General features: G+C 36.4%; 1 protein-coding gene across 2 annotated transcripts in view; it reads left to right on the top strand.

The window, feature by feature from the left end:
• Positions 1–1,276: 1,276 nt before the first annotated feature.
• Positions 1,277–17,749, top strand: part of UFL1 (UFM1 specific ligase 1) — a 32,521-nt gene continuing 16,048 nt past the window's right edge. Inside the window, exons 1-7 of one of the 2 annotated variants that reach the window (XM_036249226.1) lie at positions 1,277–1,381; positions 2,426–2,571; positions 3,599–3,627; positions 6,711–6,808; positions 7,322–7,436; positions 9,528–9,658; positions 15,904–15,962. In XM_036249226.1, the coding sequence (XP_036105119.1) occupies positions 1,305–1,381; positions 2,426–2,571; positions 3,599–3,627; positions 6,711–6,808; positions 7,322–7,436; positions 9,528–9,658; positions 15,904–15,962 (655 nt within the window). In that variant the 5' untranslated portion in view covers positions 1,277–1,304. Of the gene's footprint in view, positions 1,382–2,425; positions 2,572–3,598; positions 3,628–6,710; positions 6,809–7,321; positions 7,437–9,527; positions 9,659–15,903; positions 15,963–17,749 lie in introns of those variants that run through there. The other variant, XM_036249227.1, reaches the window with a different exon arrangement.

Here is a 17,749-nt window from a genome sequence, read left to right as displayed (position 1 = left end):
TCATTGTACATTTTATACTTTATATGAAGAACTTTATAAAAAATCTGCTTCATTAAAGTTAGAAGTTGTTTATGGCAAGATCATGTCTGCCTTATCCTTCACTGCACTCCATGGCATCTGAGAGAGAATCAGAAAGTAGGTGTTACATAAATGAACGTTTCTGCTTGTTCTGAAGCTTGATGCCCTTTGGAACCACACCACTTATCATCCAAGTTACTTCTTTGACTTGATTTCTGGTGTCGCCCCTCTTGGTTGGCAATCACATTTCCTGACAGCGTGGCTGTTTGGTGGCAGTACTTGAAGACAGGTTTTATGACTGTGTTCTCTGCATTTTAAATAAAACTGTGAACTTTACAAGGAAAGTATATTTGTGGTATTGGATTTGAGTCATCCAGAATAAGATATTGAGATGGAAAAGGACCTGAAATAACCCCCTTCATGAACTCTATAGGGCATGGGGTTAAAAAAAAATTTTTTTTTTTTTTTTTAATGAAGAGTTAGGTCTAAAAGTAAAAGAGAGTGAAAAGGTACTGTGGAGTAAGTATCAAATTCTTATTGATTTCAGTGTAGGGGAAAGCATAATAAACATGTCCCTTGCTTCCTCCATTTCATCCATAGCCATACACACTTATTACCTTATGTTTATATTTCTTCATTATTTGATGGGACTAATCAACCCCATAAGAGAAATAGGAAAGGCTCTAGAATACATGAAAGCAATTATGGTATCTGAATTATTCATCCTTGTGCAAACGAAGTAATTATCTTCAGTAGTGTTGCCCACCTGTCTCCTAAAAAGTATATTTTCTGTGAGCCCATGTAAAAATTAAATATGATTCCCTGTAGAGGGGATGCTAATTACAGGCACATCTCCTTACTGCTCCCCGAGTCCCCGCCCCCCTCCCCTCGGCCGCATCCTCCAACAAAAAAAATAGAGGGCAGCAGAAAAAGAAGTGGTTAATTCGATTATCACTGCGCGGACACTTTCGGGATAAAGCAAACAGAGACTAAGGTAACACTTGACTACCTAGGCCCCTCCGCATCCCACCCACAGCCCCGCAGAGACCTCAGGGCCTGTCTCCCCGCAAACCACGCCCCGCTGGTACCCGCAGGCCACACCTCCCGCGCGGCGTGGGCGGGGCTGCGGCTCCCGGGCCTGTCCCGTCGGTGCTGCGCGCGCGCGTTCGGTAATTGCGTCGGCCGAGTATTCTATTGTCCCTCCGCGCGGCCCGTTCCGCCTCGGCTCCGCTGCCTCTGGGCTGACGTGTCTGCTGTTTCTCGGAGGCTGGACCAGTAGCGCCGCGATGGCGGACGCCTGGGAGGAGATCAGGCGGTTGGCGGCCGACTTCCAGCGGGCGCAGTTCGCCGAGGCCACGCAGAGGTGCCCGACCCTCCCTTTCCTTTGAGGCATCCGAGATGGCCCCAGGGCGGCCTCTCCAAGATCTGAGGCCGCTGGTCCCTGGCCCCTGACCCCAGACTTTCCCAGCCTGTCAGCGGCCGCGCCTCACCCCTCCTCCCCGAGCCGAGATTGTGGTTCCGAGGACAGTTCTTGGCCCGGAGACCTGAGACCTATGCCCCTGAATCCCCCAGACGTGCTCCAGCCAGGTGCCTACGCGACCCGCCCCCACGATGGCCCGGGCGGTGACCCCGAGCTTTCAGAGTGTCCCCGTAATCCTCACCTACCTGTCCCCGAGACACTGGCATTGCCTTGTGTACAGTTCCTAACCTAGAGGGAGCGTGAAAGGAGAGGGACAGTACTTTGCAAATTCTGTGTTGACTCTTCAAACGTTTTGCCTTTTTGCTCACCGGAACAGATGTGCGAGGCCAGACCCAAGTGCCCATCTCTAATATGTAGGGACTCCTGGACACTGACATTTCCTCCCAAGCCACTAATTTGGGGACATATGTCTAGAACACCCTAACTCAGCTTTTTAACAGAACACATATAATGCTAATAGAATCCTTGTTTATCCATTGTCTGTTACTTGCCTCTGATGTTTTTGTTCCTTATGGGGCTGGAGACCTTAATCCCTGGATGCTGTATTTTGGAGCGCAGAGCAAACGAGGGCACATATGTATGGTGCTTTAGTGCTTAGGTAACTAACCGCTGCAGTTCTGGTTTTCCTAGGCCAGATCTGCCTGCAGACCAATTGTGTGGAAGTAGGCCAGGGCTTTTCCTACCTAAAGTATACGTGGTATAAGTGCATGTGAATGTACTTACTTCTCAAGTGGTGTTTTTTGTTTTTTTTTAACTCATTGAATTGTCAGCATAGTAATAAAAGAGAGAGAGATTGTAATATAGAACCTACTGACTTTTTATCCAAACATTTTACTTTTTAAAAGCTTCTCTTCATACATTATGTCACTTTTATTAAGCACCAACTGTGTCAAGTGAATTTTTAAAACTTTTCTTGTTTCCCTCAAGGTTATCAGAGCGGAACTGCATTGAGATTGTGAATAAATTGATTGCTCAGAAACAGCTAGAAGTAGTTCACACACTTGATGGGAAGGAATATGTTACTCCAGCCCAAATTAGTAAAGAAATGAAAGATGAGCTACATATCCGAGGTGGTAAGTAATTCCCTAGGGGTTTTTTTGGTGGTTGTTGGTTTTCTCTTCTGGTTCTTTGGAAGGGGGGGGGAACCTTAAGACCATGATTATGCAGTAGTTTTATGACACCCTTCTCAATTGTCAATATGTTAACAGCCTTAATATTTTTATCTGGTTCAGCTAAACATCATAAAATTTAAATGAAGTCAGATATTATCACTTTACAAAATAGCATTAATATTTGAGCTATATGTCTATGTGTGAGGTATTCAGTTGTTTCTTTTCACAATTCATGAATTTATTACATAACTCTGGAGGGTACTTAGCTGCCTATTAGAGTGGTAATTATGAAGGGAATAAGATTTTAAAGGTATATAGATTGTTGAAAACCAAAACTGTGCTAACAATGCCCCCCCCCCTTTTTATTAAACTTACCTTTAAGTAATTACAAATTAGGAAACAATTCAGAATGATGCTACACATATTATATTATAGGAAATGCTATTACAAGCACACACAAAGTTTCATTTTCCTTTGTCTTTTAAAAATTTGAACAAACTACAGAGCTAATTTGAACACTGATTAAAATAGAAACAACTCTTTATTAGCTGTTGTCAGCTATATCCTTGTTTTTTTATTTTCCTGCATAGTGATAATAAAATATTACCTATTATTTGTTATACTTAATATATTTTCTTTTTCTAATACCAATTTTAAATAATTGAAAAAAATTCATCTGAATTTAGTTGTCAATATCTCTTTGGTGACAGTAGATAATAGTGAAGGGCGATAAACAGCCTCCATAGATCTAGTCAATGAGTGTATTAGTTGATGTTCGTAATTGACCTGATGTGACAAATGATATATTGAAAGTAAATTATAAGCCATGAAGACTTATACAGCTAATGGTGTATTATTATTGTGGCTGTATGTCTTTTGTAGAAGGAGGACTTCGACTGTCCAAAATATAAATCTGTTAGAATTTACCATTTTTGACTAGTGTGTATTTAGACATAATTTAAAATAAATGAATGTCTTTTCTTTAAAGGTCGAGTAAACATTGTTGATCTGCAACAGGTAAATTTTTAAGCCATAAAACATTTTTTCCTTTGATTTGTACATTTTTTTATACTATTAATTTTTTCAAAGTCTTAAGTGTTTACTAATACAGGTATCAGATTTTGTATAATGTTTGTGAAGAAGTAATTGTTTTTCTTACTAATGCACTAAATCAATTTAATAAGTTCTTTCTCAGTTGACTAATTCTTTATTCTTTACTAAATAAATTCAAAATTGTCATTTTATGTAATTACAGGATTTATGTTATTTGGGGAGGAAAAAAATCACTAGCTTCACAAGTTCACTTGTTTTTAGTATGTGGAAGTAATAGAGAAATATAAAAAAGTAGAAGACATTTTTAGAAAATGTAAGTGCACATGTCATTACCAAGTTATACTGTATACAAAAAATTGGTGAATGGCCCTGGCCAGTTTGGCTTAGCGGTTAGAGCGTCAGCCTGTGGTCTGGAGACACTTGGGTTCAGTTCCCGCTAAGGGCACGTACCTCGGTTGCAGTTTGTCCCCAGCCCTGGTTGGGTCGTGTGGGAGGCGACCACTCCATGTGTCCCTTTCACATCGATGTTTCTCTCTCTCTTTCTCCCTCCCACTCTATCTGAACAAAATATTGAAAAATGTGGACTAAAAAAAAAAATTGGTGAATGCCCTGGCCAGTGTTGCTCAGTGGTTAGAGCCTCAGCCCTTGCACCAAAGGGTCTTGGGTTCAATTCCCTGTCAAGGGCATGTACCTGCGTTGCAGGTTCCATACCCAGTTGCTTGGGGCATGTGTGCAGGAGGCAACCTATTCATGTGTCTCTCTGACATCGCTGTCTCTCTCGCTCTATCTCTTCCCTTCCTCTCTTTTACTCTATAAAAATCAGAGGAAAAAATATCCATGGATGAGGATTAGCAACAAAAAGAAACTGGTGAATCTTCTGTGAACTAGTGCCTATTATATGAAAATGTAACTTCTTTTTTTTTTTTTTTTTTTTTTTTATTTATTTATTTTTTATTTATTTATTTATTTATTTATTTTATTTATTTTTTTGTTACAGATATTTTACCTTTTTACCCCATTGGCACCCCCACCCCACCCCCCCTCCACCCTTTCCCCGGCTTAGTTGTCCATGTCCATTGGTCATGCATACATGCATATAAGTTCTGTGGTTTATCTCTTCCCACCCCCCACCCCCCATCCCCTCTTCTGAGGGATGTCAGTCTGTGCCCTACTTCCATGTGTCTGGGTCTACTGTATTCCTCAGACTGTTATGTTCATTATATTCCACAAATAAGTGAGATCATGTGGTATTTGTCTTTTTCTGCTTGGCTTCTTTCACTTAGGATAATACTTTCCAGGTCCCTCCATGTCGTCTCAAAGGATAAGAGATCTTTCTTTCTTACTGCTGCATAGTACTCCATTGTGTATATGTACCACAGCTTTTTTATCCATTCGTCTACTGGTGGACACTTGGGCTGTTTCCAGATCTTAGCTATTGTAAATAGTGCTGCTATGAACATGGGGGTACATATATTCTTCCTCATTTTGGTGTTTCAGGCTTCTTAGGGTATACTCCCAGCAGTGGGATCACTGGGTCAAATGGAAGTTCAATTATTAATTTTTTGAGGTAGCACCATATTGTTTTCCATAGCGGCTGCACCAGTCTGCATTCCCACCAGCAGTGTATTAGAGTCCCCTTTTCTCCACACCCTCGCCAACACTTGTTGTTTGATGATTTGTTGATGGCGGCCATTCTGACAGGTGTGAGGTGATACTTCATTGTTGTTTTAATTTGCATCTCTCTGATGATTAGTGATGTTGAGCATTTTTTCATATGTCTCTTGGCCATTTGTATGTCCTGTTTGGAGAGGTGTCTATTCAGCTCCTCTGCCCATTTTTTAATTGGGTTCTTTGTCTTCCTTTTGTGGAGTTGTATGAGCACTCTATATATATTGGAAATTAACCCCTTATCTGATACATCATTGGCAATGATGTTCTCCCATACAGTGGGTTGCCTTTCCATTTTGATGATTGTTTCTTTTGCTGTGCAGAAGCTTTTGAGTTTGATGTAGTCCCATGTGTTCATTTTCTCCTTTATTTCTGTTGCCTTAGGTGATGTATCAGTGAAAATTCTGCTCCGTATGATGTCCGAAATTTTGTTGCCTACATTTTCTTCTAGAATTTTTATGGATTCACGGGTCACATTTAAGTCTTTTATCCATTTTGAGTTTATTTTTGTGTATGGTGTAAGTTGATGGTCTAGTTTCATTTTTTTGCATCTAGCTGTCCAATTTTCCCAACACCATTTATTAAAGAGGCTGTCTTTACTCCACTGTATGCTCTTGACACCTTTGTCAAATATTAATTGAGCGTATTGCCTTGGGTCCATTTCTGGGTTTTCAGTTCTGTTCCACTGGTCTATATGCCTGTTCTTGTGCCAGTATCAGGCTGTTTTGGTTACAGTCGCTTTGTAGTATAACCTGATATCTGGTATTGTGATCCCACCTACTTTGTTCTTCTTTTTCAAGATTGCTGTGGCTATTCGGGGTCTTTTTTGGTTCCATATGAACTTTTGAAGTATTTGTTCTAGTTCTATGAAATATGTCGTTGGTATTTTGATGGGGATTGCATTGAATCTATAGATTGCTTTGGGTAGTATGGACATTTTCATGATGTTAATTCTTCCAATCCATGAACAGGGTATGTGCTTCCACTTTTTTATATCTTCCTCTATTTCTTTTTTCAATGACCTGTAGTTTTCTGCAAATAGGTCCTTTACTTCTTTGGTTAAGTTTATTCCTAGGTATCGTAATTTTTTTGGAGCGATGGTAAATGGGATTGTTTTTTCAGTTTCTCTTTCTGTGAGTTCATCAGAAAATGTAACTTCTTAACACAAACTTTCCTAGCAGGTATAATTGTTCAGAAATGAAAATAAATAAGCAAGAAGCCTCTGCTTTTTTATTTGACTAAGACTTTTTACAATATTTCAAATAAATTTGAAGTCCAAATAAGACTTAAGATTTTAAAAAGGTAGTTCTAAATATATAATTGTGAACTTAAGAAACAATATGAACTTATCACTAACAGAATATGTATTTATTTTCAAGGTAATTAATGTGGATCTGACTCATATTGAAAATAGAATTGGTGACATTATTAAATCAGAAAAGCATGTTCAGCTAGTGTTGGGACAACTGATAGATGAGTAAGTACAATATTTAAGAGCACTTTATTGTATAGGTTTTTTAAAAATTAGTGTTTATATTTAAATTTAGAACAATTGTAGCCAAGTCAATATTTTGTTTAGCACTCTTATAATGCTGATTTTCAATATAAAGGTCATTGTACTTAATAGAGTACTTGGAAATAATATAAACTTTGATTTTTTCTAATCTTAAAGCAACACAAAACATAACTTTTACAATTATTCCTATATGATCTTAATTCTGAAAACAAATTTGTTCCAACAATGTTAATGAAAAATGACTGCAAAATTTCCATTGTTTAAAGAAATCCAAGTATATATCATTTGATTAACCTTACTTTAGCTACAACGATGAAAAAACAATTTTCAGAATGTGAGTAATGAATAGTGTATATCTAAACATACTCTTTTCATTCAATTTGGGGCATATCTTATTGCAATAGAAATTAAACATAAAAGAGGAAAACCATTATTCCTAATTTGTTGTTTTTGTTTGTTTGTTTTTACTATTAGAAGCTATTTGGATCAGTTAGCAGAAGAGGTAAATGATAAATTGCAAGAAAGTGGTCAGGTAACCATATCAGAACTGTGTAAAACCTATGATCTTCCTGGAAACTTTCTGACACAGGTATTTTTTTTTTTTTTCTTACTAGTAAAATGTGTCCTTTTAGAAAAACAAAAAATTTTAATGGGAGAGAAAAAACTAGATTTTCTTACCATCAACTGATTTTTTGCAAGTATTTGACTATTGCTGTTGTAGCAACACATTTTGGGTATACTTGTACATTGATGGCTCTGATGAGACCGTTTGGAAATAATTATAATCTTCCTGACCCAGAGACACACTTAAAAACAATGAATAGACCAAGGTCTACACCTGCTTTGATGCAATAGCAAGAATACCATAAGTGCATAGGTTTATTTAAGAATTCTGGTATCAGTTATACAGAAACTATAACCAGCATATCTGCAGTTCTGATTGCCCAGTTATATTTTAAGAAATAACTGATGAAGATTATATTTTAAACGGGGTGTTACTGGCATTTGTTGGGTAACAAAAGGTGAGAGATGCTGCTAAATATCCTACAATGCACAGGACATCCCCTCAAGAAAGAATTTTCTTGCCCAGAATGTCAATAGTAGCAGTATCTTTTGATGTCACTTTTTGCTCTAAACTGTCAATGTGATTGGAGGAAGAATCAAGGAATCTCTCAATGTTTCTTAAGTTTAGGTATTTGTGTGAATACTCAAATATCTTGATTTATACTGTAGTAACTGGGCTACCTGAAAATAGAGGCTGTTTTCTTTTTTTAAATCAGTCTTTATTTTTGAAAGTATTACAGATATGTAGTTTGACATTTTAGAATTACGGAAGTCCACTTAATGCAGTGCAAAGTGCTTGAGCTTTTAGACCTTTATTTGAACTCTCTCTATGCCACTGCTTAGTTATTCAGTGTTAGAAAAATTATTTCATCTCTTTTGTGCTTCAGCTGACATATCTGTGAAATGGGAATAATTGTCTTTTTCATAGACTTCAATGAGGTTATATACATGATATACCTGGTGAAATGTCTGGCACAATGGTGGCACTCAATAAATGATGGTTTTGATTTGTACTTACTGGAATAAATAAAGGAAAAGCCAAATCTCTTTATAGTTATATGTCGCTTTAAGAAAATCTACTTTATAAAAATTTACCGAAGCTTAATTGCATGAAATTAATTTATAATACCAATAGATTTACTCACCCATTTTATTAAAGTCAGTTCCCCTATAATTGTATCTAAAATACCATATAGGGTATAGATCTACTTAACATAGTATTTCAGGGGCCTAAATTCTATTTTAAATGGAAAAAATACATGTTAATCACAGAATATTAAAAAATATTTTAAAACACTTCTTAAAAGTATCAGAATAGATCTAAATGATTTTTTAAAAAAAATAAAACTGTGCTACTGGTTTTGGAAATGTATATGGTTTCTTAATATTTTTCATTCTAATTTTTTTGCTATCACAAGCATTATTATGGAAGCTTATTAAGAAGTTAATTGAAAAGCATTTTTCTATACCATAAAAGTATCAGCTAGGCTGACTTGAGTAGATTTAGCTTATCTTGGGATGTGAAATATGTCCAGACTATTTCAGATGCCCTGACTTCAATCATACTGTAGCTATGGAAAAATACTCTCTGGAGGTTACTAAGAAATCAGGTTTTCTGCCAGTGTAGATTTCTGGGCACAGATAACCTATTAATATTTGCATCAAAGAATATAACTTTTCAGGTTTTGTGTTTCCTTGGGTTGCAGAATATTGGAATAATATTTATCTCTCTCTCTTAGTGTTAGAAGCATCACAGAGGGTCTTCTCCAAAACTCATGTATATTTCTTGGCTGTCTGTATGTTTCAAATTGCTTATCTCTAGAAAAGTGATTAATTAATCTATTTTACATTAGAAATAGTCCTTATTAGCAGTTAACTAAGCCTTTTAACATAGCAGCTATTGAACTCATTCAGTTCTTGGCTCTGCCATGAGATTATGATATTTCCTAGATCCTAAATCTAGATTTCGACATGCATATCTTATTTATGCTTATTGGAATTTCTCAATTATAAGATTAATACAGCATCATTCAGCATGACTTTAGTAAGACCATAAAAATGTATGTGTGTAATTTTTTTCTTTAAAATTTATAAAAATTTGCATTTTTACCCCCAGGCACTAACTCAGCGACTAGGTAGAATTATTAATGGACACATTGATCTTGATAACAGAGGAGTAATATTTACTGAAGCTTTTGTAGCTCGACATAAAGCACGCATCCGTGGACTCTTCAGTGCTATTACCAGGTAAGCATGTTTTAAAGTCTGTATATTTCCTTGATCATGGTTTGCATCATTTATTTTCTAGAAGCTTTTATTTTAAGCACAGTCTCATTCAGGACCCTAGTTTATTAAACGGATAGCAGGGGAACTTCTGTGAAATGGGAGTGGGGATTTTAGAACCCTAGAATGTAGCTGACCCTACGCTCTCTAACCCACAACTCCTCCTCCTCCTTCTCCTCCCTACTTTCACCACCCTCATGGCCCCAGATGCACTCTGCAGACTCCCCAGATCTGTATGTGAAGTCACTCTGGGATCATGGAGCTCTATCCTTGGGTCAGAGCTCTATCACACAGTAACCACATAACCTTGAGCAGATAAGTCAGTCACCTAACTTCTTTGGGCCTTAGATCGGGCTAGAGGATTTTAGACCTCTTTTTATTAAATAACATTCTACAATTCTGATGAATAACAATGTTAACTTTTAAAATCACTTTTAGCCCTGGCCGGTTTGGCTCAGCAGTTAGAGCGTCAGCCTACGGTCCAGACAGACCCGGGTCCTATTCCCGATGGGGGTGCATGCCTCGGTTGCGGTTTTTCCCTGGCCCTGGTTGGGTTGTGTGGGTGGCAGCCACTCAATGTGTCCCTTTCACGTCATGTTTCTCTTCCTCCCACTCTATCTGAACAAAAAAAAAACCAAATGGAAAAAATGTCCTCGGGTGAGGATTAAAAAAAAATTTTTTTTTAAATAACTTTTAGGTTGTCAATGTGAAAATTTCTGATATGTTTTGGGCCTATGTGACAAACTTCAGTATGGAGTAAAGAAAACCTACGTTTCTAACTATCTTCTTTCTCCTATGTCATTAACTTTATCTTATGGTTTTTGAGTCCCACCAGTATTTAAATAAGTCCAGATTGTTCCAATTTGAAAACAATCAAACCTCCCTCAACCCCATATTTCCCTACATCTACTATCTTGTTTTCTTCTTCTTCTTCTCTTTTTAAATATGTGTTTTATTGACGTTTAAGAGAAAGAAGAAGGGAGAGAGAGATGGAAACACCCATGTGAGAAGAAACATTGATCAGCTGCCTCCTGCACACCCCCTACTAGGAATAGAATGTGGACATGTGCTCTGACCGAGAATCGAACCAGGACCTCTGGACAGGCCCTTGTTTGTTTCTTTTTTCTTTTCTTTTTTTTTCAATTCTTTTTTTCTTTATTGATTTAAGAGAGAGAGGAAGGAAGAGGGAGAGAGAGAGAAAAACATCGATGAGAGAGAACATCGATTGGCCACCTCCTGCATGCCCCCCACTGGGGATCAGGCCCACAACCTGGGCATGTACCCTGACCAGGAATCTTACTGGCAACCTCTTGGTGCATGGGTCGATGCTCAACCACTGAGCCACACTGGCTGAGCTCTTGTTTGTTTCTTAAAGTGAACCTTCTCAAGAGTTGATGTCTATACTTACTGTTTCAGTTTTTTACCTTCTCTCACTTCTCAACTCACCCATCTTGCTTCTGCCACTTATGTATCAGTGGTGTCAGTATCACTGAATCTAATGGGTACTTTCCGTCCTTGTTTTACTTGACTTTGCAGCAGCATTTAATTCCAGTTACATCTTACTTCTTGAAATGTTTTTATCCCTCCACCCCCTTTTTTTAAACACCACACTTTGCTTAGGTTTCTTCTTACCACTTTTGGCTGTACCTTCTAAGTCACCTTTTCTGACTCTTCCTCCTTTCCCTAGCTTTTAAAGTTTAGTTTCAGGCCATCTTTTCAGTCCTGTACTGTTTCCTAGGTGATTTTACCTTTGTTTTAAATTTCAGACTCATACTATGTGCATAGCATCTCTATTGAAATGTTTTACAAGTTCCTCAAATTCAGTATATTTTTAAAAACTTACTATTCCTGACTATCCCACTCCCCGCCCCACCTGAATTAGTTCTTCCACTTGTGTTTTCATTACCAGTGTATGTTATTATCTGGTTGGTTTTGTCAGAAACCTAGGAGTCATTCTTTATAACATCCACTGTCTCACTCCCCTTTCCAGAACACACAGTCTTTTGAATTCTGTATTTTAAATATTTATGTAATCTTACTTCTCTGACATCACCATTCCAAACACTTCAGTCCATTTTTTTACCTGGATTATTTTAGTAGTTTTCTAACCATTCCCCCTTCTGTGTTTCTTACCTTCTGGAAATTTTTTACATAGCAGCCACAGTAGCTTCTTTTTGTCAGTCAACAAATCAAAAGCATTTATTAAACACCTAATACATGTAAGGCACTGTGGTATAAAAGGCTGGGAGGTTAGAGGGGGGATCTTGCAATCTAATGCAACAATTTTCTTTTCTTTTTTTTATTAATCTCCTACTTACAGAAAAGTTGCAGGAGAACCTTTGTTTTTCTGCCCCATTTGAGAGGAAGTTGCTGTTATTATGTCCCATAACAACAAGAACTTTAGTCTGTATGTCCTACAAACAAGGGTGTTGTCCTGTATAATTATAATACAAACATCAAAATAAGAAAATTGACATCGATACATTACTATCCTCCAGTCCTTGGATCCTGTTCATGTTTTACCAGTTGTTCTAGTAATGTCCTTTATAGAAAAAGGATCACATATTGCATTTAATGGAATGTCTCCTTAGTCACCTTCAACCTGCAACACTTACTTTGTCTCTCCTTGACTTCCATGACCATGACACTTTTGAAGATCGCAGCCTAGTTATTTTGTAGAATATTCAATTTTGCTTATCTGCTATATTTTTCATGCTGATATTCAGGTTATGCATCTTTTGCAGGAATAACACAGAAATGATTCTGTGTTTTTGTCATTCAGTCCCATCAGGTGATATACCATGTCAATTTTTTTCCAGTTACTGATGCTGTGCCTTGTAACTTCTTAATAAAGAGATACCTGCTGGGCTTCTCTTAATGATACTTGTTTTTCCTTTATAATTAAGTGTTCATGGGGAGGGCAGTTTGAGATCATGTAAGTTATCCTGTGTTTCATCAGACTTTCAGTTTATTCATTTATTAAAATCACTGTGGACTCATGGTTCCCCATTTTACTCATTGGGTTATAATCTATTATCATTGGTATTTAGATTTTCAAAGTGGCTCTGGTTGAGCTAGTGGCAGGCCCCTCAGTCTGACTTCTGTCATGGCCCCATCATTCTTGGAGTACGTCTTCTCTTTCTTATACAACAAAATGTTTCAGGCCCAGTAAATACATTGCCTAGTCCATCCCTGAATTCATTTCCCAAGGAGCCTTGGTTCCCTTTAGTGGAGTATGGCATTTAGAAACCAAAATCTGAACACTAGATTGCTTATTGCTGTTGGATTGTCACTGCTTCCAAGCCCTTTCAGCAGACAAACTAAGGGATACACATACAGAAATGTATTAACCCCCCACCCTCACTTTGTATGTATACTTCTGTATCTGTATTTATGTGTATCAAAAACCATGGGTTCACACCAATGCTTCTGATTTCCTTGCAACACTAAGTTTTCCATATTTGTAACTCCCTTCTCTGTGAGAAAACTAGCTTCCATTTTCTTTAATATATTTACTTACTGGATTAATTCCCTTTTCTGTGACTGATCTCCCTTGCTGCTACAGTTCTCTTCCCTGTGAGGATGCCCTCCTTACTCCACATAGGCTCTCATAATTTGCACCGGATCACTGCCTAACACAAGAAACTAGTAATGGTAGTTGTTTTGGGAGAGGAACTTAGTACTTGAGTGAGAGGAGTGGAGAGGGATTTAATTTTGTAACTTTTCTGTACCCTATACATTTATTTTAGTAAAAAAAAAAAAAAAAAAATTCTTATTGACAATTTTTTTACTATTGTGGTGAGCTTAGTTATCAGATGAGCAAATAATGCAGGGGCAGGTAAAAGTATGTTTACAGTTGTGAGTATACAAAACACAGAGTTAATAAAGCTATTGTAATAATCATAGCCTGCATCTCTTTTTCCGTACCAACAACCGTAACCCGACTTTTGCCCACCCTGTATTTTCATGACTTATAATAGCCTCGAGTTTCTCTGTGTGGAGGTATTATTAAATTTTGAAGACAAAACAAATTCTGAGCCTCAGAAGATGTGGCCCAACTATATGACTTTAAGAGAGTTCTATTTAATGCATCATGTCATCATATTTGCCTCTTAAATATAAGGAACCACTCCACTTTTCTTGTCTATCTTCAGGGAAGTTTATATTTATTGTTATTATTGGTAGCCAGAAAGGAGAGCAGAGAGTAATTAGTGATAAGAGTGAGATATGTAGGTATACTAAACTATATTGTATTCCAAATTAAAATTAAAATTGAGCATTTTCATTGTACAAAAAAAGCTAGAAGTTTTGTGCAATTCAGTTAAACATTTATGAACACTCAATAAATAATGCAGCTGGAATTTTTAAGATAAAGTCCTTCCAGGAGCTCTCTACATTTTTGTAGGAATGTTTTCAGATAGAAGGGAACAGAAAACCACACAATAAAACAAAACATGAGACAGCTGTAATCTTTATAAGAGGAACAGAAGAGAGTAGAGTACTTAATTGGATCTAATTGGTTTGGGGGCTCTAGATAATTTAGCTGAAAAATTTCAGCCCTGGCCAGTTTGGCTCAGCGGTTAGAGCGTCGGCCTGCGGTCCGGAGAGACCCGGGTTCGGTTCCCGCTGGGGGCACGTACTTCGGTTGCAGTTTGTCCCCGGCCCTGGTTGGTCGTGTGGGTGGCAGCCACTCGATGTGTCCCTTCACGTCAATGTTTCTCTCTCTCTCTCCCTTCCTCTCTCTCCCTCCCATTCTATCTGTACAAAAAAATGGAAAAATATCCTCCGGTGAGGATTAAAAAAAAAAAAAAATTCAGTAGACATTTAATGCAAAACAAATAGATCCATACAAGAACTTGGTAAAAATAATAATTTAGTCAAAAATCTCCAAACACAGGCATTTTTAAATACCAATTTATACCCAGATAACTGTTTCTGCTCTCCCAAGATTATCATAGAGAAAATGTATAACATCTTAAATAATCAACAACAGAGGATCAAGTAGTTGGAATGACTTCAAAGTCTCTTAAGTATATACATAAAAATAAAAACAAACTAAACCTAAACCAGAGAATAGGCATAATTGGCTTAAAATTAATAGGGGGACAAATTATACATCCTTTTTTTATAGTTTTCTTACTTAAAAATGTATAATTATTATAAAAGAAAGGTACTCACAGGATCCACCCCAAATAAGTAGAAATGTGTGCACACAAAGACATGAACACAAGTGTTTATAGAAGCATTATTTATGATATTCCCAGACTGGAAGCAACCCAAATGTCTATCAAGTGATGTATGGATAAGCAAAAGGTGTGGTATGTCCATACACGAGTGCTATTCAGTGAGGAGAAGAAGAATGAATACTGTTTCAAACTTCATCCTGTGTGAACCTCAAAAGCATGCTAAGTGAAAGAAAGAAGACTCAAAAGATCACATGTTGATTTCATTTATATGAAACCTTTAGAAAGGCAAATTTATAGAAGCAGAAATCAATTCGGTGGTTTTCTAGCTGTAAGGGTGGCAGCAGAAATTAACTGCAGACATCAATGAAGGGGCTCTTTGGGTGATGTACATGTACCAAAACTGGATTGTAGTGATGGTTGCTCAACTCTGAATTTATTACAATGTTTGAATTGTATATTTGCAATTGGTTGGATTTCTGATATATAAATTACACCTCATTAAAGCTTTTTTAAAAAATGCAGTCATTACAGAAAATACTGGTGAGCACAAAAAGCATTTTTAGTGGATCCCTGTCAGTCATCTCCTGAATCTGGGAGTACATCATTTCAGATTTGTTTCAGTACATCTGTGATCTCATTTTTCTTCAGAAATAAACTCATATAACATTCACTTAACTATACCCAGGTAGGGAAAGAACCTCCCAGACAGAAAGAATAACATGAAGAAAAACAAACACACAGTAAAGGACAAGGCAGATAGTCAGGTATCACTAAATCTGAGGTAAAAATTTTGGTAGGAAAGCAAATATTCCTGGATTGGGAAGACACATCCATTCCCCTGGTATTTCAGTAGCATAATTTTCATTAAGGATGTATAACTTGATGCAGTTTTTCCTTCATTTATTTATTTTAAATTAATTGGTATTTTTTAATAAACTAATTATCCTAGTTGTCTTTTAATTCATAAATATGTGTAACTGTATAACAAGTAAGAATCTTTTGTTTTGTTTTCTTTCTATAAAGGCCTACAGCAGTGAATTCTTTGATATCAAAATATGGATTTCAGGAGCAGCTTCTTTACTGTGAGTTTGGTTTAAATTTTATGTCAATTAGCTGCTAAATAGACTTAATATAAAACATATTAATTATAATGCTTTTTTACCTCTTCTAATCTTAAAACTTATGTAACTAAAATATTTCTGGTTTAAAATTTTCTCTCACAATTTTCATGTATTATCTGTTATACCTACAAAACATTTATTCTTGGCTACCACCAGGGGAGTGGAATGAAAAAAAAAGTGTGTGTGTGTGTGTATAAATACTCTGTTATGCATATACATGTGTAGATTAAAATTGTAGTATTAAAAATAAATATTACTTTGTTTCTTACAGATTTTTACTACATTTTCTAATACAGAAGTAAATATTGTTTGTCTAGAAATTTTTACAAAGATTTTATAGCAATAAAATATATATATTTAGCATTCAAACAGAATAGGAATATCTCTAAAATCATCTTGGTCCATTACCTATTTTGTGTGTATTTGTGAAGCTTTTTTGAGGGTTTGAGGGGTGTTTTTTTTTAAGCTTTGCTGGAATAATTTTCAAAAGCAGTAACTTCATCTTTTGACTCAGCTATCTGTGCAAATATAAGAATTAAAATGAAGAATGGAAAAAAAAAGTATAGAATCAAAAGTTAATTTTTATTCTCTATAATTTTCAGAATATGGAGTTAAATTTAAATTTTGAAACATGTATTTAAAATTAAAATTACATACTTTGGAATCTATATAAATGGGGGTTGGTAGGATTTCACTATAATATAAAATTCTTCAAGTAATTATTGGTAACTTTATAACTTTGGTTTGAATTTAGCATTTAAAATTATGTGTTGCAGTCTATTGAAAAATCTAGATTTTTCTGATGAATTCTAATTTATTCAGTATTGAAATTCTGAATTAATATGTAAACTGATTTTTATTTCTGTTAAAGGCTAATTTTCATAAACTTTCTTTGTGCCGGGCATCTTTTGAATGTGCTTGCCGATTCATTTAGAAATAATTCATTCCTATACGCATTGTCTTTTTTTTAGGTGATTTTGATATTTAATTCAGTTACATATTATTTTTAAGTAAAAACTATAAATTTGGTGTTAGTCATAGCACTATCCAGTTCTCAGACTGGCATCAGTTTTTTGATGCCGATGATTGTGGTGGTGGTGGTGATAATGATACACAGTTAACATTTATTGAGTGCCTATGATATACTAGGTATGGTTCCAAGCATTTTACTTGAATACAGCCACCCTATGAAATAGGTATTATTATTCCCATTTTGCAGATGAGTAAATGGAGACATAGTAAAATCACTTGCCCGCTGTTTGTCTGCTTAAGTAGGTAGCAGAGTTGAGATTCGGACTTAGGCTTTCTGCATCCAGTCCATCCTCTTAGTCATGGCATTGCACTTCTTTTTATAGGTAGGGTTAAAATGTATCACTCCAATTTAAACAGTGGAAATGTGTAATAACATATAAAAATTATTTTTAGAGAGAGAGGGAAAAAAAAATTGATGTGATAGCAAAACACCCATCAGCTGCCTCCTGCATGCCTCCCAGTGGGGATCAAGCCTGTAACCCAGGCACTCACCCCGACTGGGTATCCAACTGGCAGCCCCTTGGCGCACAGGACACCACCACCCAGCCAACTGAGCCACACCGGCCAGGCCACTTAAAAAAATTTTATGGCTTAATTTCACACTGTAGATTCTAATATGTTATAGGTATCCTAATTTTTCTAAATGTGAGAAAATTGAATTTGGTAATATCTATTCTCAAAGTATTTAGTCATCTCCTTTTTAAGAAATCATGATA

This window comes from Molossus molossus, unplaced genomic scaffold, assembly GCF_014108415.1.
Source record: "Molossus molossus isolate mMolMol1 unplaced genomic scaffold, mMolMol1.p scaffold_m16_p_8, whole genome shotgun sequence".
Lineage (NCBI taxonomy): Eukaryota > Metazoa > Chordata > Mammalia > Chiroptera > Molossidae > Molossus > Molossus molossus.
This window is presented reverse-complemented; position numbering and strand designations above follow the sequence as displayed.